General features: G+C 40.2%; 1 protein-coding gene and 1 pseudogene across 1 annotated transcript in view; one reads left to right on the top strand and one right to left on the bottom strand.

Annotated features, from left to right (window-relative positions):
• The first annotated feature begins 11,130 nt into the window (after positions 1-11,130).
• LOC101435279 (selenoprotein F-like) lies at positions 11,131-11,682 on the top strand (annotated as a pseudogene).
• Positions 11,683-14,189: 2,507 nt separating this feature from the next.
• The window catches only part of FBXL5 (F-box and leucine rich repeat protein 5), a 60,119-nt gene continuing 51,342 nt past the window's right edge, over positions 14,190-22,966 (bottom strand). Inside the window, exons 10-11 of the mRNA XM_004455231.4 lie at positions 21,785-21,933; positions 14,190-15,125 (exon numbers count right to left, since the gene is read on the bottom strand). Of these exons, the coding sequence (XP_004455288.1) occupies positions 15,049-15,125; positions 21,785-21,933 (226 nt within the window). The 3' untranslated portion in view covers positions 14,190-15,048. The remainder of the gene's footprint in view (positions 15,126-21,784; positions 21,934-22,966) is intronic.

Here is a 22,966-nt window from a genome sequence, read left to right as displayed (position 1 = left end):
TATAAAAAGGACCTGGAAATAGTGCTCGGGACTTGGTCTTTGGACAGAAGTCCACCAGGCCCAGCCAGCTGTTAACAAACCTTCCTTCTCAGAAAAGCCTTGTGTCCTGGCCCTCAATACCATGGTCACTGGACCTTTCTGACTACCACAACATCTCTGGGGGCTTGTCCAAGATCGCTGCAAGGCCAGAGATGGCAACACTTGGTTGCCCCTCTCGGACACCTCCAAGAAGGCTGGGAGGGCCCAGGTGAACCCCAGCCCAGGGCATCCCAGACCCCTTTAGTCCAGAAAGAGGTTGTGGACTCTGCCAGAGCCCTCCTGGAAGAAACCAGAGGCACTGGAGGGTTTGAAGGAGATCCTGAGAACAAAGCAAAGGAGTTCCACATGCCAGACAGGTAAGACCCCAGGGGCATAGCTCAGGAAAAGCCTAATGCTGAAAAGTTGGAGGAGAGCCTGATCAGCTCCCAAGAAGATCCTAGTACTCCCGAGAAGAAGGGAGGAAGCCGTCTTCTCTAGGTCCGAGAAATGAAAGGAAAGCAGGTGGCTGTGTGCGTGTGACTGTGGAGACTGAGTGAAACGCAGAGACAGACTTCTGTGGGGCGAGAGCGGAGTCCCAATCTGTGGTTCCGTGGTGACCTCCTCTGGTCAAGGGCAGTGAAGGCACCCTCCAGAGTCCTTCATCCAAGTCGGGGGTTTATACTGACCTGCTAAGGCTAAGAGGTGCAGTAAGTCCCTGCAAGGGGCACAGCCAGAGATGGATGAAGTGAAAAGGCTGAGTGTTGTGCAGTGCTGACACAGCGTGGAAACATGGGGAACACACACAGTAGGACCCTGTTAGGTTGTATGCTGAAAAACTTTCCCCAAGCATTCCATGGAGATGTATACAGCATAAAGTTCCAGCCAGGAAAACTTAGAACGCTTTGTGAATTAGAATGACCGACTTTCAGCATGGGCTGGCCCCAGGAGGGCCTTTGACCCCTGGCTCATCCGTAAAGCCCAGGACGTGGAAACCATGGCACCCTGACCAGTTCCCATACATCGATGCCTGGCAGGACTCTGTGAGTCAAAGACCATCCTGGTTAAGGAAATTCAGGTGACTAAAGAAGCCAAGATTTGCATGATATAAAAGCCCAGAGGTGCTGTCCAGGAAACCAGGTTAAACAAGTGCCTTGCAAAGGATCCAGGGAAAGTGAGCTCGAAATCTAGTTCAGACCCACCCACTCTAGAAGAGCCAGATGAAAATGACCTCCTGCCACCTTATGTGGTTTGTCCTACCACGCCAATGCCAAAGAATGGGGACAAGCTGCTTTCCCCAAGCAGCATGGCCTCACTGTTTCCGCAGCCGCTTTCCCCAAGCAACACAGCCCCATCGCTCCTGCAGCCACTCCCACAGCCACTCCTGCAGCCATTTCCACAGCTGCTTCTCCAAGCAACCCAGCCTCTTCACCTCTGCAACTGCTGTCTCCGCCAATCTCGGCCCCTGGCAGCATAGTGCCATATTCACAGGCACAAGTGCCGACCATCCATCAGGAAGGAGCCCCTGAAAGATGACAACTCAGACCACGGGGAGCCCTGGGGACAGGTGGAGCAGGGAGAAGGGCCACCCTACAATTACTTCTCCATGAGGCCCAAACTCCAATTGATTACAATGCCAATGGCCAGGTCCAAGGTGGAAACCGGACATTCATGTACCAACCCTTCACTACCACTGACCTCTTTAACTGGAAAAGCCACATCCCACCATACTCGGAGAAGCCTCAGGCCATGATGGAACTCTTCCAGTCCATCATAGAAACCCACAGACACTGCTGGGCTGACTGCAAACAACTCCTCATGACCTTACTCAACTTTGAGGAGAGAACGCAAGTCACACAGGGGCTCTAACCTGGCTCAAAGAGCACCCACCTGAGGGAACCCTGGAAAGTGACCAATATGCCCACACACAGTTCTCAGGCGAGGACCCCCAATGGGATCTCAATGACACGACCAGGCTCAACTGACTAGAAACTTTTCATAGAGCCTTAGTTGAAGGGTTCAGAGCTGGGAGCTGAAAGGCAGTAAACATAGCAAGGAACACCCAAGTCCTACAGACTCTCAATGAAAGCCCTGCTCAATTTTATGAGTGACTGTGTGAGGAGTTTTGTGTATACACACCCTTTAACCCAGACACCCCTGAAAGCCAAACAATAGTCAGTGCAGCATTCATTGCCCAATCACAGGCCAACATCTGAAGAAAGCTACAGAAGTTAGATGGGTTTGCTGGTATCAACATTTCCCAGCTCATGGAGGTAGCCACCAATATTTATATCAACTGTGACTAGAAACCAGGAGAGAGGAAAACCAGAAAATGAAAAAGAAAGCAGACCTTCTCACAGCAGCAATAGCAGAAAAAAGCAACCCCTGTCAAGGAAAGTAAACTGGGACACACCTGCCCCAAGGAGGGGGGCCCACCCCTAGGGTGAAATCAGTGTGCATACTGCAAGAAGGAAGGACACTGGAAGCAGGAGTGCCCCAACAGACTGCTTGACCCCATCGCCTTCAAGAAGGCGGCCAAAACATTAGCTAGGAAAGCAAACAGGGTACTACAAACTAAACCCTGGAAAATTCAGAAGGGAAACATGCGGATCAGCTCATTGGACTTGCAGGAATAGAAGGCTCTGATGAGGATTTTTAGGACAGACTAGACTCCTATTTTCTCGGCCCTACAGAACCTATGGTTAGAGTCCAAACTGGGGAAGCAGATTTGGCTCAACTGATAGAGCATCCACCTACCATATGGGAGGTCCAGTGTTCAAACCCAGGGCCTCCTGATCCATGTGGTGAGCTGGCCCACACAGTGCTGATGCACACAAGGAGTGCCGTGCCGTGTACGGGTGTCTCCCTGTGTAGGGGAGCCCCATGCACAAGGAGTGCACCCCGCAAGGAGAGCTGCCCCATGCAAAAAAAAAAGTGCAGCCTGCCCAGGAGTGGCACTGCACACATAGAGCTGACACAGCAATAAGACACAACAAAAAAGACACAGATTCCCAGTGCCACTGATGAGAATGCAAGTGGACACAGAAGAACACACAGCGAATGGACATAGAGAGCAGACAATGGGGGGTGGGGGAGAGAAATAAATAAAAAATAAATCTTTAAAAAAAAAAAGTCCAACAACACTGGGGCTCAATACTCTGTAATGACCAGGCCAGACAGGCCATTATCAAAAAGACAAGCTACTATAGTAGGGGCAACTGTTAAAAGCACCCAGCTACCCTTTCTCCAAGCCAGGACCTATAACATTGGGGGTAAAGAAGTCATTCACGAGTTCCTGGATCTTCCAGAATGCCCTGTCCCCCTTCTGGATAGGAACCTGTTGTCCAATCCACAACCTCAAATTACCTTTAATGCTACAGGCCAATCCACGCTAACACTCAGACCACCAAAGTTTCCAATGGTGGCATTAACCCTCCCTCTGCAGGAAAAATGGAGACTGTTCTGCCTCAGCAAAGCCGGCCAATCTACAGCTGCACAGCTCCCCTTTAAAGATGTACCCAAAGTTTGGGCAGAAGGCAACCCAACAGGGATGGCACATGCCATTCTCCCAATTGTTGTTGAAATAAAGCCCACAGCCAGCCCAGTAAGCATAAAACAATATCCTGTTTCACGTGAAGCACAAGAAAGAATCCGGTTACATATTTAGAGATTGCTGAATGAAGGCATACTAAAGCCATGCCAGTCTCCATGGAATACCCAACTCTTGCCAGTTAAAAAGGCTGATGGGGATTACCGCCCAGTCCAGAACTTGTTAGCGGTCAACTCAGCGGTAGTAACCCTACACCCAGCAGTCCCCAACCCTTACACTCTCCTCAGCTTGATACCCTTATCAGCAGTCTACTTTTCATTCCTGGATTTCAAAGATGCCTTCAAATATGCATTCAAATAGCACCCCGAAGTCAACCGACCTTCACCTTTTATGGGACAATCCAAGCTCAGGTGAAAAGCAACAACCTACCTGGACATGGGACCCTCAGGGATTAAAAAATGTGCCCACTATTTGTGGACAAGCCCTGGCCAGTGATTTTAAGTCCTTTAAACCAGAAAGCCATAATTGTTTCCTCCTCCAATATGTAGATGACCTCATTCTTGGAAGTCCCACCTACCAAAACAGTGCTAGTGGAATCCATGCCCTCTTAAAACACTTGCAACAAAAGGGTTATCGGGTATCTAAAAAGAAAGCCCAAATCTGCCTACCTCGGGTCAAGCATCTAGGTTATAAAATAGCACAGGGGCTCCGCAAATTAGGACCTGAAAGAAAAGAAGCAATCTGTAGCAGCACTCGCTGAAATTTGTGAGAATTCCTCAGAGTAGCTAGATTCTGCCACATTTGGATCCCAATTTTGGAGTCCTCATGCACCCTTTGTATGAAGCCACAAAGGAGGGAGATCATGAACCCCTGCTCTGGGAAAGCCCACAGAATGAAGCTTTCACCGCTCTCAAGTGAGCACTGATGGAAGCAATGACCCTCGGGCTTCCAGATCTCAGTAAACCATTCTACCTCTATGTCCACAATCGCCAGGGCATCACAGTAGGAGTACTCACTCAGTACCTGGGTTCCTGGCAAAGACCTGTAGCCTATCTATACAAGCAACTGGACACTGTAGCCCAGGGATGGCCCTCGTGCCTACAAGCTAGAGCTGCTGCAGCAATGCTAACACTAAAAGCCATGAAATTAATTCTTCGGCAGCCTATGATTGTTTGGGTTCCGCACATGGTAGTCACAATCTTATAAGCCAAAGTAACACACTGGCTTACTAACAGCCACCAGGCTAAATATCAAGCTCTATTACGTGAAAATCTGTCCGTCCAACTGGAACTCATAAAAACTCTGAATCCTGCTATCCTGCCACCTGTCGAGCCTGGGATGTGAACCCATAACTGCCTGGAGACAGCAAGAGGTGTATGTTGGACCTCCAAGACCAGCCACTACCAAATCCCAACATAGAGTTCTTCACGGATGGGAGTAGATTTGTTCAGGTCAGTGACCAGAGAGCAGGATACACTGTCGTGACCTCTGAAACCACAAGAGAAGTGCAGCATCTCCCGGATAACACCTCACCCAAAAAGTCGACTCACTGCCCTCACCTGAGCCCTACAACTTGCAGCTGGAGCCAAGGTTAACATCTACACAGACTCCAAATATGCCTTCCTTACCCTGCATGTGCATGGAGCCTTATACAAAAGAAAGGACTCATTAACTCAGGAGGAAGGGCAATAAATATGGCACTCTATAGTACTATTAGAAGCAGTTTGGGAACCCACCCAAGTGGCCGTGATGCTCTGCAAGGAACACCAGACAAGCCACAGCCCCGTCGCTCAAGGAAACTGGAGGGCAGACACTGAAGCAAAAAGAGCCACATGGGAAGGATCCATATCTGAGTCGCTGCCCTCATCCCCCAACATCTTAATTATCAGAAACTCAGCCTGCTTTCATCCCCCAGTCTCTGAATCACCGGCACCAGCAATATACTCAAGCTGAGAAAGATTGGATACTCTCTGAGAGCGGGACACAAGGAGCAAACAGGTGATGGACATCGCCCAATCACAGAATCATGCCGCAAATATTGGCTGCAACCATAGTACAGGAGTACCACAAAAACACACACTTGGGAAAAACCCATCTTAGGAAGATTCTTCTACATTCCAAATCTAGTCACTGTCACCCATGCTGTATGTCAGCGGTGCATGAAATATGCAAAGAATAACCCTCACCAAGGACCCATGGGAGCCCCAGGAGTCCAGTGAATTGGCAGTATGCCAATTGATCTAGTAGATTTCACCAAAATGCCATGATCCAGAGGCTACAAATATCTCCTAGTCCTCGTTCGTACTTTTTCCAGCTGGGTGGAAGCCTTCCCCACTCGGACCAAAAAAGCTGAAAAAGTGGCCAAAGTTCTGCTCAGGGAAATCATTCCTCGATATGGGCTACCCTCTCAATTGGCTCTGACAATGAACCCACCCGCCTTAGTTTCTGAAATCACTCAAAGGATTGCCAAAGCACTACATATCCAATGGAAACTGCACACCACTTACCATCCTCAAAGTTCAGGGAAAGTAGAGCAAATGAACCATAGAATAAAGAATTATATTGCCAATATTTGCCAAGAAACTGGACTTATATGGGTGTAAATGCTCCCAAGTGTTCTCCTCCAAGTTCAAGACAGCCTAAGCCAAAAACCAAGCCTAATCCCTTATGAAATCCTTTTTGGGATGCCCCCCTGCCCCTTTAATCTGAAATACAGAAAGGGACCTCAGATAAAGAGGAAACTTATCAATAGCTCAGCAAATGATCAGCTTAGGAAAAACCCTATAAAACTTGCATCACTTGGGTCCAAGAAAGGGCCCCCATTAGCTTACGCAGCTCCATACACCCGTGCCAACTGGGAGATGCAGCCTAGGTCAAAGACTGAAATCAGCTTCACTAATCCCTCCATGGCAAGGACCCTATCTTGTCATTTCATCCACCCCCACTGCAGTTAAAGTAACTGAAATCACCCCGTGGATACACAAAAGCCATGTCAAACAAGCTGCCCCAGAGTCCCGGACCTGTATTCCAGACACCTACAACTCAATCAAACTCACCTTGCAAAAGAACAAAATGCCGAGCCCTGCTCCAGTCACACCCCAGAAGCTGACTGGTTCACACACAGCCGAAGGTTGAGGACGGAACACCAAGCTCTACTCCAATCACACCTCGGAAGCTGATGGGTCTACACACAGCCAAAGAGTAGGAATCTGGTTTAATCCCAGTCACAAGGTCCCTTCGGTTATTTCCCTAATCCTCCCTTGGTTCCAGGGGGATGCCCCAGAGTGTGGTCCATGTATCCAATGAGTGCAAATGGGGGCCCATGTCAATACTACATTAATATATCATAGCCATTACACCGGCAAGGGCCATATTCAGGGAATCTCCCATAGTATCTGTAATGTATCTGGCCAAATAACCTGCTTTGACCCCAAGCCCCCAGCAGTCTCCCACCAATGGGAAATAAGGGTATCTTAACAAAAAGGAAAGCTGTTCAATTCTACCCCAGTTACTTCCAAATCCCAGAGTGTCTCGTTACTGTTTGATAAATTCCAACACATGGGGCTCTTGTGGGGGCCTCAGCTGGGAGCAAGAACACACACATAACGACAAGTATATATGTTATCCTGAAGGGCAAAACAGTGCAGCGGATTTTCACACCCGAGATTGGTACTTCTGTCCATTTAGGGCTGTCTCATGGGCCACCTGGCAAACATGTGGACAATCCACTACCTTCACCTAAGGTAAACCTCCAACCAATTGTGCCCTTACACAATGTAATCCCTTAAAGATCACCATTCTACAACCCAACAAGTACAACAAAGGAGTCCAAATGGGCCTCCTCATCTGTGGCAGAGGAATGGACCCAGGAGTCCTCATCTGGGTCGGATATCAGGAATCCTCCCTCATGAATAAAACCTACTCTGTGTAAAACCCTTTTCCATTCCACAAGTAGCAAGAAACCTCTTTATGAACCTAGCTGAAGTAGTAGGGACAGCCGTAAATGTCTCCTCATGCTATGTATGTGGAGGTACTAATATGGGAGACCAATGGCCCTGGGAAACTGAAGAATACAATTACAGCCAACCAAATAATGACACTGGTCTCCTGGCTATCCCCCAACATGGTATGTGGCCCTTGCAAACTTCTGTCATAGGAAAATATTGCGCTTCGAGAATATGCCTAAGCTCCTCTATAACTGTTGGAAACCTAAGATGTACAGGAGGGAAGTTGCAAAATCAAACCACCAATACAACGGAATCTTGGGGAACATGGAATGAATCTAACTTCATTTTCATAAACCATACTTTCCCCAAGTTAATCACAGTGTGGAACTCTACCGCAAAGGGCCCCTTTACTGCCCCAAATGGTCTATTCTGAATGTGTGGAAAAGTCGCATTCCGAAAACTTCCCCAAAATTGATGTGGTACTTGTATGCTCGACACAATAAAACCCTCCTTCTTCCTAATTCCCTTAGCAGAAGGGAAAGAGCTGAGCCAACCAGTATATCAAACATAAGAGACAAAAGGGCTGTCACTATCTGGGCAAATGATGAATGGGCCCTTGAGCATATAGTCCAGTATTATAGGCCAGCGACTTGGGCAGAAGATGACATGTGACCAAATCACCCACTTAAAAGCCGTGGAAGAAATAATAACTAATGAAACCACCCATGCGCTAATCTTACTAGCCCAACAGCAAACCAAATTCAGAAATACTATCTATTAAAACTGTCTCACTCCAGGCTATCTCTAGGCAGCTGAAGGGGGAGTTTGCGGAAAGTTCAATCTCTCTAATTGCTGCCTTAAACTAAACAGCACTGGAAAGGTTATCAATGAAATTACAAACAAAATGGTAAAAATTGCTCATGTTCCAGTACAAACCTCAAATGGCTGGAATTTAAGTAATCCCTTTGGAAATTGCCAGTAGAAAATTTCAAACTTCTGTTGGGAATAATTGCCTTCCTTGTAGGATGCATCATAATCCCTTGCCTCTTCTCTTTCATCATAAGCAGGATACATGCCCTAATAAATAGTACAGTGAAAACACCAACAGCTGCCCATCTCATGGCTCTATATACATACCAGTCAGTCCAGAGAGACTCTGACAACAGTGATGCCAAAGCTTAACAACCTAAGCATGCATCAAAAGGGGGAATAATATGGACTGTGCGTGAATTCAAACTTACCTAATTCTGTATCCATATTTGTCTAGTTTCCAGAAAGCCAATTAAGTAATACAGACTCTATAGGCTTTGAGTATTCAGGAAGGATGTAGACTGAATGTGTATCCGAATTTACATCCAGAAGGAATGTGGGCGATATGTTAATTTAAGTTTACCTGGTATGTGGGTGGTATGCTAATCCAAGCTTACCTATAGCCAAACAAACTCCTAAACTCTAAGAAACTAACAAAGAATGTCCTTTTTGCACCAAAGTGCCATTTAACCTCCACTCCTAAATCCTCTGTATAAAAAGAACCTGAAGCTTGGTCTTTGGACGGAAGTCCACCGGGCCCAGCTGGCTTTTAATAAACCTTCCTTCTCAGAAAAGTCTCACGTCCTGGCCCTCAATACCATGATCACTGAACCCACCTGACTATCACAGCAACAAATAGTTATACTCGTTTATAATTCCCCTAATCGTGATTATTCTACTCCTTATATATGAACCTACACTTTTCAATGTACCTGGTAAATATATTTCGCAGAGACTTAAATCTTTGGACTGTTCAAATGCCTGTGGAGTCCTAATCCCAGAGAGTAGCAGACATCTCCCACTCTTCAGTTCTTCAGGCTTGCCCTGGACAACTAACAAATGATGGATAAGTCCCATCCCAAAAAACGGGGAGCATCTGCAGCTGCAGACAGAATAATTCCTTCCATTCTGCCCCATGGTACGTGGGTCCCCTCTCAGCCTGGAGCTGTAGGAGTGGACGTTGTCCCAGGTCCCTCTGGATTGGGGAATAAACAACCATGGGAGGGGGGGAGGGGAGAGGTGGCCACGACCAAAGTAGATTTTTTGTCATTGTGGATGTTAATCTTTTGTTGATGGAAGAACTTGTAACATTGATGTAAAGATACTGATTGCTAGGGATTCACAAGGGAGGTGTGTAATGAATGGGTGGACAAGGCATATCTGAGGTGGTAAGATTCTTCTGTATAATACTGCAATGATGAACACATGACATGACACATTTGTCAAGTGGAAACCATAATGTAAACTATAGACTGGTTTGTAGCAATGCTTCAGTACTGGCTCATCGACTGTAACAAATATATCACACTAATCTGTCAATAGGAGTAACTGTGTTATGTGTGTGTGTGTAGGGGGAGTGTTACAAGGGAATTCCCTATACTTTAGGTGCATTTTTCTGTAAATGTAAATGTAAAACTTCTTTAAAATATAAAGTTTAAAAAAACGTTAAGACATTTCTCCACTAAAAAGCTCCTTTAGTGATGGGATGGGATGGGATGGGATGGAGGGGACTGAGGTAAGCAACAACTTAAAAACCTTTTGCTTTCCCTTATGCCTTCCCCTCTATCAAAGTACAGTATATTGCAATTATTTATTTGCATGTCTTTGATACCTCTGCTTCAAGGTAGAATTTGATGACTGACCCATAACAGCTACCATTACAGAAATAATGAGACAAGATAGATAATGGTTAAGAGCATGAACTCTGGAGAAATCCTAGATATGCGTCTAACTAGCAGGGTAACCAGGGCAAGTTATTTGTTATTTTCTTTCCCCATACATAAGATCTGGATGATCACATTACCCATTTCATAGCACTGTTGTAAAGATTAAACAAGTTAGTGATGTAAAACATTTAGAACACTGCCCGATACCAAGCACCTGATGGGTGAGGCACTACAAGGCACCTTATGTAACTGTTGCATTTTTTCCCCCCAGAATGAACAGTTTAAATAATTCATGAAATCAATCACAAAATCTGTTAAAAATTTAAACCAAATAGTGTCTCAACTTTCATTAAATATTGACCCCTTTAAGTCAACAATAATGAAACCTTAATTGCAGATTATATAAAAACAAAGCTGATATAAAATAAAAATTAAATGCAGATTATGCTATGGGGGGATGGGAAGGGAGTAAAAAACAATGACTCAACATGAAAACATGCTGACATACTGAAGTGGTTTGAGTAAAAACTGCCAGGTCCTATTTAATGGTTTTCTAACATCAGACATAAGACAAAGCAAAAGAGTCACCTCAATTATCTAAAACCTCTGAAAAAATTAGTTGCTTAAAATTAATTTATTGGGTACTTCTTGGCAGCTTCACAGAATGTCATGAATGACAGGAAGAAGCCTGAAAATATAACAGATTTGGGGAGTTTAGGAAAGTACCTGATTTGGGTTATCGAAGAGGCCTGGCAATGATCTTTATATTTGGTTACCTTTAAGGTTTGATGCCTTTAAGTAATACGCATCTCTGCACAGTGACATATTTCAAGGTAGTACCCTTTAGCTGTCTATTTTGAATCAGGCTCTGGAGTGGACACCCAGCTGAGGCATCATCTGGGCAGCCTGAGACCTATGGAAGATGGTAGTGATGGCTGCGGGGCCAGCATTTGGGTGGAGTTTACTGTTGGTGGCTGTACTTCAACCGTAATCTGCATTCAGGGCAGTTTTCATCTGAAGCATGCAGAGTTAGACTTCTTCAGCAACTTGCTCTGCAGTTCTTCGGATCTTCTTGGACAGTTCAATTTGCGTCAGCTGTATTCTGACTGCAGAGGATACTGTCGGGAAGCAGGACAATTTGAAACCAAAAAGCTGAATGCAGGAGCTATTCTTGAAGTCTGTGGATAAAAATTGGGGAGGCTTCCTCAAGTCTAAGCTTTTGTCAGGAGTGATAAACCCAAACTATTTCGAGGACTAAAATCAAGTATGTTGGTAGTCCAGACCCTGCACTAAAGCTTTTGGACAATGGGAACATTGCTGTAGAAGTAAGCATCCTCAAACAGAACACAGTGCAGAGTTCCTGAGAGAAAAGTTGGAATGCATAAAAACCCTGCTTTTCTTCTATCCTTTTACCTTACCAAATGAAATACTGCAGCATCTAGAAAATAATTTAGTTTTTGCTTTCTTCCATTGACCAATTTTGTACTGAGGCATTGAACATCTAATTAGAAGTTGAAATGGTAGCACACCCTATGACGTCTTAGTTGGAAAGCTTAAGAAATCCCATTTTTTATAAATTTCCAATGTTCTTCACATGTTGACACCACTAACAAAATGCTTTGTAGCACACTTGTGGTTAATTATGCAAATGATAGTTCCTGATACTTGGCCCAGTTAGAGTAGTAGTAAGGGAGATGATTACTTGGCGCTGGAGCTGATAGTGTTTGTCCAAGAGACCTCAATCTCAGGGCTGTCCACATGCCAGTTGGGCACTGAGCCTCAGTGGAGTAGCAACACCTACTCTCCAGTTCTTTGGACTCACCCAGGACAACTAACAAGGAGGTGAGGATAGACAACTACCATACCAAGGAACCGAGAGTCTACAACAGCAAGCAAGAGTTCCATCCGTCAGCCGTATGGGATAGAAGCCCCCTCTTATTTAGAGGTGGAATGGGCATCACCATCAAAGAATCGATTGGGGAATAAAATATGGACTACAGTGGACTTACTGGAACTTTACTATAGACTTGTGATTCTAGCAATGGAAGAAATTATATCACTGATGTGGAGACAGTAACCACTGAAGGTGCTGAAGGCAGGGAGAGGGGAAAAAGAGGTACAATATGGGGGCATTTGCAGGACTTGGAATTGTCCTGAATGACATTGCAACAACAGATACAGGACATTATATACCCTGCCATAACCTACAGAATGGAGAGGGATAGAGTATAAACTACAATGTAAACTATAATTCATGCTGTGTGGCAATGCTACAAAATGTGTTCATCAATTGCAATGAATGTACCACACTAATGATAGAAGTTGTTAACGTGGGAAAAGTGGGGGGTGTGTGGGGAGTGGGGCATATGGGAATCCCCTATATTTTTTATGTAACATTTTACATAATCTATATATCTTTTAAAAATAGATTTTAAAATATATATTTTTTAAAGGGAGATGATTACTATGCCTCATGTGCTGTGTGCTCTTTTAATGACAGAAAATTACAAAACAAATAAAATTTACTGAGTCTCTGAACAGACTAACTGCTCCTCAGTTATTTTTTTTTCTATTACCAGCTTTCCTTTTAAAATAAATTTTCTATGAATGTACTACATAAAATCTTTGTAGCTTCATTACTGCGAAACAGTCATCTACAGTGAGAGTGAAGCACTCACAAAGATTCACACTAATGAAGGCAACACAGAAAACCTTTCTAAGGATTTGTTTAGATCTGATATTTGGCCAAACTTTGTGTTCTATGCTCTTACAGAAAAGTGAATTTTAAAAACAATTGTTTATAAGTCCAAAATATTTTTAATTGTTTCAAAAATCTAAAAAAAAAAAAAAATTGTAAAGGATAAAATTTAGGCAAAGTCCCGAAACATCATTTCTGAACTTTTCCAGAGATAGTCAAAATATTTTCCCCATAAGTTAGACTATTTTCTGACTAAATGGTAATAAACTGTTGCCTTCCCTTAATGATTCAGGGTCATCATCATGGATGAGCCATTCTACCACGCACTTCTTGTAAACACAGATACGGTGAAGCCTGGGCTGGAATGAGACCCAGGCCAGAAGACTTTCCATAGTTTATTCTGTTGAAAAATTCTCTGATGTTGGCTTTTTAAATGGTATTAAGCACTTAGGGAAATAAAAATACAGTTAAATACAAAATGGTCAACCTTATAAAACAAAACTTTTGACCCTATACTTCTCACTGAGCTCATATTTTCTTCCAAATTCTCTAAGGGAATCAAAAAAAATGGGTTTGTTCTTTGCACTTAGAGCAGAGTTTTAAAGGAGGAGTACCACAAAAGACACAACGACTTGAGCTTAAGAGACACAAACTCAAAAGACAAAAGGTAATGTGGTCTGCTTATACAACTGCTCTACCCTACACGCACCTCATAGGGTTCCATGTTTAACAACAATGGATTCAAGATGTGAGAACCCATTGGGCAATGTGAAAGTTCTAGGAAAAGAATCATTTAGGTATCCTCTCTTAAGCATTGATCATCCCTTGAAGTATTTAATTAAAATGTTAGTTGAATTTAAAAAGCATGAGTGAATTCTTTCTAGTCATATTCCCATCACTTGTTTCGTCCTTAATCTTCAGACAACTCTGTCTAAAATAAGGTTTTCTCTTACTCTGAACTGAAATCTCTCTCTATATTGTTTATAACTTCCCCTTCTCTCCAAGCACCTCTGCAATAAAACAAATACCTGGGCCCACAAAGACTAAAACTGCAAGATTAATTCCTCTTACACAGCCTTGCAAATATTTTTAAAATAGATAGTATGTCCCTGACTGTTCTCTTCTTCATGGCATATGACATGTCATGAAATTGACTCAACATGTGCCTCTCTGAATGGCAGGTCTCCATATCTTTTCACAAAGTAATGAAGGTAAGCTTACAAATTCAAATTATGACTGGTGTACATTAAAAAAAAAAAAAAATTCAGCTTAACAAAATTAAGTTTCTGTCCAAAACTGTTTATTTGTGAGGGTCATGATTTCACGGGAGATCAAAAGACAAAATATTTAGTCCTATTTTTTACACTAAAGTAAACCTGGATTGAGATTTATGATAACAAAATCAAACACAAAAGATATTACTTGGTAAAGTCCTCAAAGTAGATTTTATTTATACATTTCTTCAAATGATTGTGGAACTTTTAAAAATCCCTCCCAAATTTGACAATGTAGGGACAGTAGTGGGAACCTGTGATCTTTGAAGAAAGCAAATACAAATACACTGGGGCTTTGCTAGCTCACTGAGCTAACACCAAGAAATTTTTTTTTTTTTAATTTTAAAGAATCTTAAATGTAAGTATGTTTGTATTGGCCCTCTGAGAATTGTTGAAATCAAGGAAACATTATGGAAAAGATACTGGTTTCCAAAATGTGCAATCTTTGAAAATAAAGCTTCAAAAATGTATGTTTGAAAAAAATCTGCAAAGCTTGGTACAGTGTTTATATATAGAGAAAACCAATAAACCCTACTGACTTTAAAACCCAAAATAATCTAAAAGATACTTTAAATGGCATAGCATTAGTGACATTCTTTTCAAATCATTTCATTGAAAAGAAATCTGACAGACTGTTCTCACCCTTATGAAAAAACGTAATCCCTTTCTAAAACAAAAATATGATTTGCAAGAGAAACAACACTGTACAATTTACTGGTAAATTAAGATTTCTGAAATTGTAAGAAATGGGGCCAAAACAAGTCACACCCAAAAAAGGATGGTTAACACAAGAAATGTGCTATAAGTAAAGTGCATGAAAGGAAGCCTGCTCAGTTAAATGAAGTAGACAAAAGTCAGAAGTCAAGGGTCATTCACCAGAGCGGCAGCAGGCTCGAAAACCACACTGCAAATTCTGGCATCCACTGGCGGTATCAGCATGAGGACCTGTATAAAAACAGAAAAATGTGAAAGGAGGAATTTCTTAGAATCCACATGAAAATAATCTTGCTATGCAAGAGCTAAAAACATTGTTTTTTAAACTAGCAATAAATTTATACAATATAAAATCTCATAATGTATGAAAAAAAAAATTGTTCAGACAACAAAAATCACCAACAGCAATTTCAACTACTATACCCTCCATGATTCAAAAGGTAAATGGAAGGGAAGTGGACTTGGCTCAACAGATAGAGCATCTGCCTACCACATGGGAGGTCCACAGTTCAAACCCAGGGCCTCCTGACCCATGTGGTGAGCTGGCCCATGCGCAGTGCTGATGTGTGCAAGGAGTACCATGCCACACAGGGGTGTCTCCTGCGTAGGGGAGCCCCACACACAAGGAGTGTGCCCCATAGGGAGAGCCGCCCCACGCTAAAGAAAGTCCAGCCTGCCCAGTAGTGGCTCCGCACACACGGAGAGCTGACGCAGCAAGATGACACAACAAAAAGACAGATTCCTAGTGCCACTAACAAGAATACAAGCGGACACAGAAGAACACACAGCGAATGGACACAGACAGCAGACAACTGGGGGGGGGGGGGAAGGGAGAGAAATAAAATTTTTAAAAAAAGATACATTTCTGAAAACATTAAAAAAAAAAATAACCCACAGAAGCAAGAGTGTCACATGAATTTAGCTGATTTGTTATACCCTAAACATTTTTAACTAGAAATATTAAAGCAAAACAGACCTATCCATAATAGGTCAGCTAAAGAATCCAATAGTAAGCAATTATAATATTTCATTCAAAAATTTAAAACTATACAAAGAGTTAACATATTTTTCATATTTTACTTAACATCTATAGCCAAAATAAATCATATATTACTGTTAGACAAAATTATCTTTCATAATTAAATATATGATTAATTAAACACATCTAAAACATGATAAAAATTGCGATTTACTTACAAAAAAGTGTAATAAAACATCTACAGAATGACTGACATTTTATCCCAGTCACATTATGCTACTCAGACACTAGATAAAAGATCCATTAGGGAACATAACTGAGAATTAGAAAATATCAAAGAGGTTCCATGGCATATATTTAAATAGTAAGTACTCTGAATGACAGTGTTAATAAAGGCAAGTAAATATGGAAAAGGCTCTCTTAACTATACTGAAGTCTCAGCATGTCTGCACGAGCACCATGAACAAATAAAGAACAGTTAATTAGTTCTTTTTTTTTTTTTTTAGGAGGTACTGGGGATTGAACCCAGGACCTCATACATGGGAAGCAGACACTCAACCACTGAGCTACATCCATTTCCCCTAGTTAATTGGTTCTTTAACCTCTTAAGTAGAACAACCAAACCACTTACAACTGGGATATATAAGGATAAAGACAAAATGAAAAAGTACATCAAATGTATTTTTACTGTAGAATAAACCAAATGATTATAACTGAAAATCACAGTACTTTAGATTGATAATTAGTTTTTAATTCAAACACTTTGAATTTGCTTTGTTTTGTTTTTTAAGGTAGCAATTCATTGCAAAAGAAGATAACCGATACTAATACCGGCACTACAAAACAATTACTTGCAAGTGAACACATACAACACTCATATTCCCAGGGATTTAACTTTTCCTTATGTTCCTGAAACAGCACATACAAAATACAAAGGACAAATTTCTTAGGCTATACAATCAATAAAGTATAATGTTCATATACAATGTCACTATGGAAATGACAATATACCTTTAAGAAAAAAAAAGCAATGCACTTCTTGCATGTATATGTAGCACTGCAATAGCTTATGATTTCAATTACTTTCAAATAGTTACATTTAATTTAAAAATCGATATGATGTCTGCAATGAGTGTCAAATTAATGAGGAAGCAGGCATGGAATGGGCAATGATATATACGTAGGTGATAGTACACGAGGGCTTATTATAACGTTTAAATTTTTCCAAAATAAAAAGTTTTAGATTTTAAATTTACAGATGAATTACCACAAGCCCATTTTTTTCAATAAAAATCTGTTTCATTTTTAAAAAGGAGAATTAAATGTGTCACATATTTAAAATTCATAAAGCAACAATGTTCTTAAGGTTATTTTTCCTCAAAATTAAGACACGATGTTAGTTATCTCACTACAGTGTTAAAATAAAATGTCTTAGTACATATTATCAGGTATTTATTAGTAAGGCCATGATAAGGAATCTTATGTTTTGAACCTCTTCCCTGTCAATCTTTGAGCAGATTTTCCCTTTGAATATATTTTCAGTTTTAACATATACCATCCAACTCCCTTTCTCAACTTTTCTTCACCCCTGACACCTACCTGTACTGCTTTGCCTGCCTACTCACGTTTCTCCAGGACCTAATTCCCTGTCTCACTACCATCTCCTGGCACTGACACTTAGTCCCTTGAATCAGTACTTTTTGCCAAAATTTATCTGAATATTGTTTTATTAGTATGTAACTCAATCCAGATTTTTTTTAAAAGGGAGAAATGGAAGGAAAGAGACATGGAGATTTTCACACAATTTTCCAAATTAAAACTTCCTAAAATATTTGAAAATGTCTATGGTCCTATTTGAAGGACATAAAGGTAAGAAAGAAATTTTATACTGAATTCAACAGTGACCTGGGAAAGATGGCTGAAAGCAATGGAAGTGAAATCAATGTGCTACGGTTTTAAAGGAAGGAAATAAAAGAGAGCTACAAAGGAGTCAGTTGGATCAAGGAAGCTATTCTAGAGATTCAGATCTATCCAAGCAGCACACACCTTTTCATCATCCTCCCCCAAAACTCAGTCTCCACCCTAGCCACGTGGGTTACTCTTTGCTCCCAAAGTCTTAAGGATGGTGGCAGGGATAATAGGGGAAGCAAAACATAGGAATAACATACCTGTTTTCTTTTATTACGTAGAAAAGCTAACCCCATCCTGTTGTCTCTCAGAATCTCCTTATTTGCCACAAGGCAAAGTTATTGCTCATATTGACATAAAATGTGCACCCCCTCCTCCAAATATACACTAGAATATCTCTGAGTTTAATGAGATTGAGGTGTATAGAATAAAGAAAGGGAAGTAATATATCAGTGTTTTCAAATTTCAAACTAGGATCTGCCTAGAGAAGCCTATGGTGCTTCTACCTGTAATCCTAACTGCCTCAAAACCACAGTCCCATCATGAAGTCAATGACAGAGCAGATTTCTGATCCTAATAATCTATGAATGTGATAGTAACCATCAAGGGATTATAATCTATTAAGGGCCAGGGCAAAGCATCAGTGAAGACAACAGCTGTTTTTACCTTCATTTCACATCTAAGGAAACAGGAGAGAATAGCAATTTCCAACATTTGGAAATTGTAAGCAATGTGATCAGTAAGACTCTTAACTATCACAGAGGACTGCTTGGAAAAGTGAATAAACAGCCAACAGAAATAAAAGTGATGTAACATTAGAAAGAAACAGGACTACAAGGCAAGTTGTGCTACCAAGAATCTTGAGTAGACAGCTGTGCTTCAATAGACACTAGCAATTCAAAAGTAGTTCCTTTAAATATTTGACTTATCACCAGCACATTTCTATCTCAATATAGGATAGCAAACCCAATTTGTTATAATAAACCAGAGCTAAATTATATTAAATAATATGGCTAATATTATAATTAATATAAATAAGGAAATGGAAAAATAAAATTTCCAGAATTGTTAAAGAAAATCTTCAAATGATGATAAAGAATATATTTTTAAAGAAAGCACTTTTTAAATACTGGATAGAAAGAACTATAAAATTAGTTATTGCTATTTCCCCCTATTTTTATTATTGAATGACTTGTTTTTCCTGTATAATTAAGTGTAATACTTATACTGTATATCTGCACTTACCTTCACTTACCTTTAAATCCTCTTTTACTTAAATTAGAAACATAAGAGAGCAAAGCATCTGAGATTGTGTCACCTCCAGAACTATGAGCTAATCTATCTTAATTCATAAATTACACATATAATGAAACGCAAATCAGTATAAAGTTTATTTGCTATCATTGTTCAAATGTTCTTCAGACTTTTAAAACTATGCAATTCCATTTAACACTTCTTAAATGACTAAATGTTACAGCTAAGAAGTCTTCCTTTATGTTCACATCTTAAGTTTATCAATCAAATAACAAATCTAAATGTCATGAAGAATCAAAACTTGCACTTTAATCAGTTTTTATTACAGTGTCTTGTTCACAGTAGTTATTTGTTGAGTATATGATTCACTAACTTTTCTTCTCCAAAATCTGTTAGGGCTTAAAAAAACAGATCATTCTGCTTTACTTAACCACTTATTTAATAATAACCACTTATTTAATAAACTTAATAATGACTATCAGTATTTATTTCTTTTAGGTAATAACCTGGTAGCTAACTATGCAGACTTTCTTGTAAGCAGATACATCTTCACTCTAGAATTTTTAAAATATAATTTAGCACTTAAGTATGCTCCCTCATTACTAAAAGATAATATATAAAATATACTACTTTCAGAAATAATGAAAATAATAAAGGGATTCCTAAGCATTCACTAAATATTACCACACAAATTGAGTTGTACCAAAAGAAACTAGATGAATAGTGTCATCTTGCAAAACTTGATACACTGGAACTTGATTCTAACGCTTTCTAGGCTGTCAATAAATCCTCTAAAGGAACAGATTATATAGGGCATTGCTGTAAGGGCAAATGGCTGGAACTCTGGAACACAAGTTAATATAACAAGTAAACCTGTAAACTTTAAAGGCTTTCCATTTTCTCAAAATCAAGCCTTAAAAAGCTGTAAAAGGAGATTAAATATTGGATTCTATAAAAACGTTGCCAATTTCCCTTCAAATCTTTCAAAGTCAGTACCGACATTAAAATTCAAAATTCAATTATAGAAAATTACCAATCATCTACCAAAAGAAAAATCTTACATTCAACAAAAGGAATGTGGCAGGCTCTTTTCAACCGCTATAATATTTATATTTTCAAAATCAGTCAAAATAAAAGGAATGCTAACATACTAACAAAGTACAAAAGATTGTAAGTATTTAAGTATTTTTCTTCATCCCAGCATCTAAATTAACTCAGGAAGTTAAAAAAAGCACACACAAAACAAGAAAGCAGGTCATAAAAATAAACTGAAACCCAATATACCCCAACACTACACCATCTATATATCCAAAAATAAATTTACCAAATTAGGTTTTGAGATTTATTCCCATAACCATAACATATGCTGAAATCAATGTAAACAATTAAAGTGGAACACAGAAATAAGATACTTTTCTTACAAAAAATAAGTTTTGCTGATTACTTTTCATATGTTCTATAAGCCTTAAGAACTACAACACTGAACCTAAAACAACTTTAAATTTAAAACAAAAAACAAAACTTCCTACTCAAACATACTACATCCACAAAAGAAGTGCTTCATTGTAGCAATCACACTGTTTTTCTAGGCTTAGCAGGCGGCATCATTTTAGTTATGTTCATTTTCATCATTCCCCATTACAGACTAGAGACAACAATGTGTAAAGAAATGCTCCAACTTAGTGCTGCTATTTCATGAACATGGAAGCCATCACAACACTGACATGATTCCAGAAATAAGAGTTGCTAACATCAATCCTTTCATATACACTTTAAGGAAAATGTAACATCCAACAAACAGCACATTTACTAACTTCTCTGCCTCTTGGTATGTCATTAAAAGAGAGTCTACTCCTTAAGCCTTCCTGGCTCCTCCCAAGTGTTCTTCCTGAGAAAAACTCAGAAGGTATTCTTGTCATCTCAAGATGAATCAGCTTCTCAAAAGGAGATAGATTTGCTTACTAATAACTGAGGGACAGAGCTTTGTATACTTCTGGAACATCAGTCTTTACCAATAACTATTAAATGCCTAACAGGGCATTGAATATACTTGGAAAAGCATATTCAATAGGTCCAACTATAAGGCTTAAAAAACAAAAACAATAAATACTTATCTGATGATTTTTAAAAGTAGGCTCGGGAATCAACTTCAGAACTGCTCTAGGAATTTTAGTTTTGACTAAGAACATCTCAGTCTCTTCCACAGTATTCCCCCCCTCCATGACTATACTCAATCTTCAACGAGTTATTTGGAACTAGACCCAGAATCCCTGATGAGTTAATATTACCAAAGACCTTTTCTTATATATATAAAGTTGTCCTGCAAGTACAATGACTCCATCGTCCTTCAAGGTAAGTGGAGATTTAAGGTATCAGTATATCTAGAAAATCTATGACTCTGAATTGTTACTGGGTGCTAAATCACCCTAGAGGAGTTTCCCAAAACTTAGTAAGAATTTCAGTGTTTCTACAACAACCTGCTATTCTTAAATAAATTATTATATACTTCAAAATTCTAGCAAAACAGATATCTACCCACAAGAAAAACTTACCTTTAGAGAAGCTAATTGATGGAACCATCATATGTGATTTTTAAAATTTTATTAAATGCGAAGGACTAAATCTTGAATTAAGAGATTTTAATTTACAAACCTAGAAAACTAACAGAAATCCTAGAAATTATTAGAACTGTTTTTAAAATTTTTTAAATCAATTCCTTCAAAATTAACTCGTTGTTAAAAGGCATTACCGTTAATGTTGTCACAGTAGTAAAAGTATTCATCATTTAGAGATGGACATGCTGAAACCAGATCTTGCAGGCCTGCACCAGTTACAGTAAGACAACCAGAGAGATTAAGGTGCTCCAAATAAGGCAGCCCTCCTCCCAGAGTCAAAACCCTGTAAAGGAAACAATTTAACAATGAGAATACTTTAATCCATGAAAATTTACTATTCCTATGGTCCAGTGGACCACTGTTGAACTAGCATTCAATTTACTAATGAGAAAATTTAAGAATTTCTATAAAATAGGAGAGCTAACTCATCCTTAAGCAGAAATATATTTAAGTTAGAAAAACCGTATACATTTTTTCCTAAAGACATTCAATAAAGAAGTCAAAGGACACTTTTTTTAGTCTCCTACCAGATTATCCAAGTAAAAATTATCAAGAATAATACTGAAGTTAAAACCTAACAACCAGTTGGCAGTTCCTCACAAAGTTAAACAGTCACCACATGACCCAGCAATTCTACTCCTATATATATATATATCTCCTAGAAAATTTAAAATGTTCACCAAAAAAAAACCAAAAAACTATACATGAATGTTTATAGCAGCATTACTCATAGCAAAAAGTAGAAACAACTCAAGTGCCCATTAGTTGATGAATGGATAAACAAACTGTGGTTTATCCATACAATGGAATATGATTCATCCATTAAAAGGAATGAAGTACTGATACATAATATGACATGGATGACCTTGAAAATATGCTAAGTGAAAGAAGCCAAACACAAAAGGTCACATAGTGTATGATTCCATTTAGAAGACATGTCCAGGGAAGCGGACTTGCCCAATGGATAGGGCATCTGCCTACCACATGAGAGGTCCACGGTTCAAACCCCAGGCCTCCTTGACCTGTGTGGAACTGTCCCATGTGCAGTGCTGATGCACGCCAGAAGTGCCCTGCCACGCAGGGGTGTCCCCCACATAGGGGAGCCCCACGCGCAAGGAGTGAGCCCTGTAAGGAGAGCCGCCCAGCACAAAAGAAAGTGCAGCCTGCCCAAGAATGGCACCACACACACAGAGAGCTGACACAACAAGATGACGCAACAAAAAGAAACACAGATTCCTGGTGCCGCTGATAAGGATGGAAGCCTCCTTGACCCGTGGGGAGCTGGGCCACATGCAGTGCTGATGTGTGCAAGGAGT

Source organism: Dasypus novemcinctus, chromosome 1 (assembly GCF_030445035.2).
Source record: "Dasypus novemcinctus isolate mDasNov1 chromosome 1, mDasNov1.1.hap2, whole genome shotgun sequence".
Lineage (NCBI taxonomy): Eukaryota > Metazoa > Chordata > Mammalia > Cingulata > Dasypodidae > Dasypus > Dasypus novemcinctus.
The sequence above is the reverse complement of the archived record's forward strand: the minus strand, read 5'-3'. Positions and strand labels throughout refer to the sequence as shown.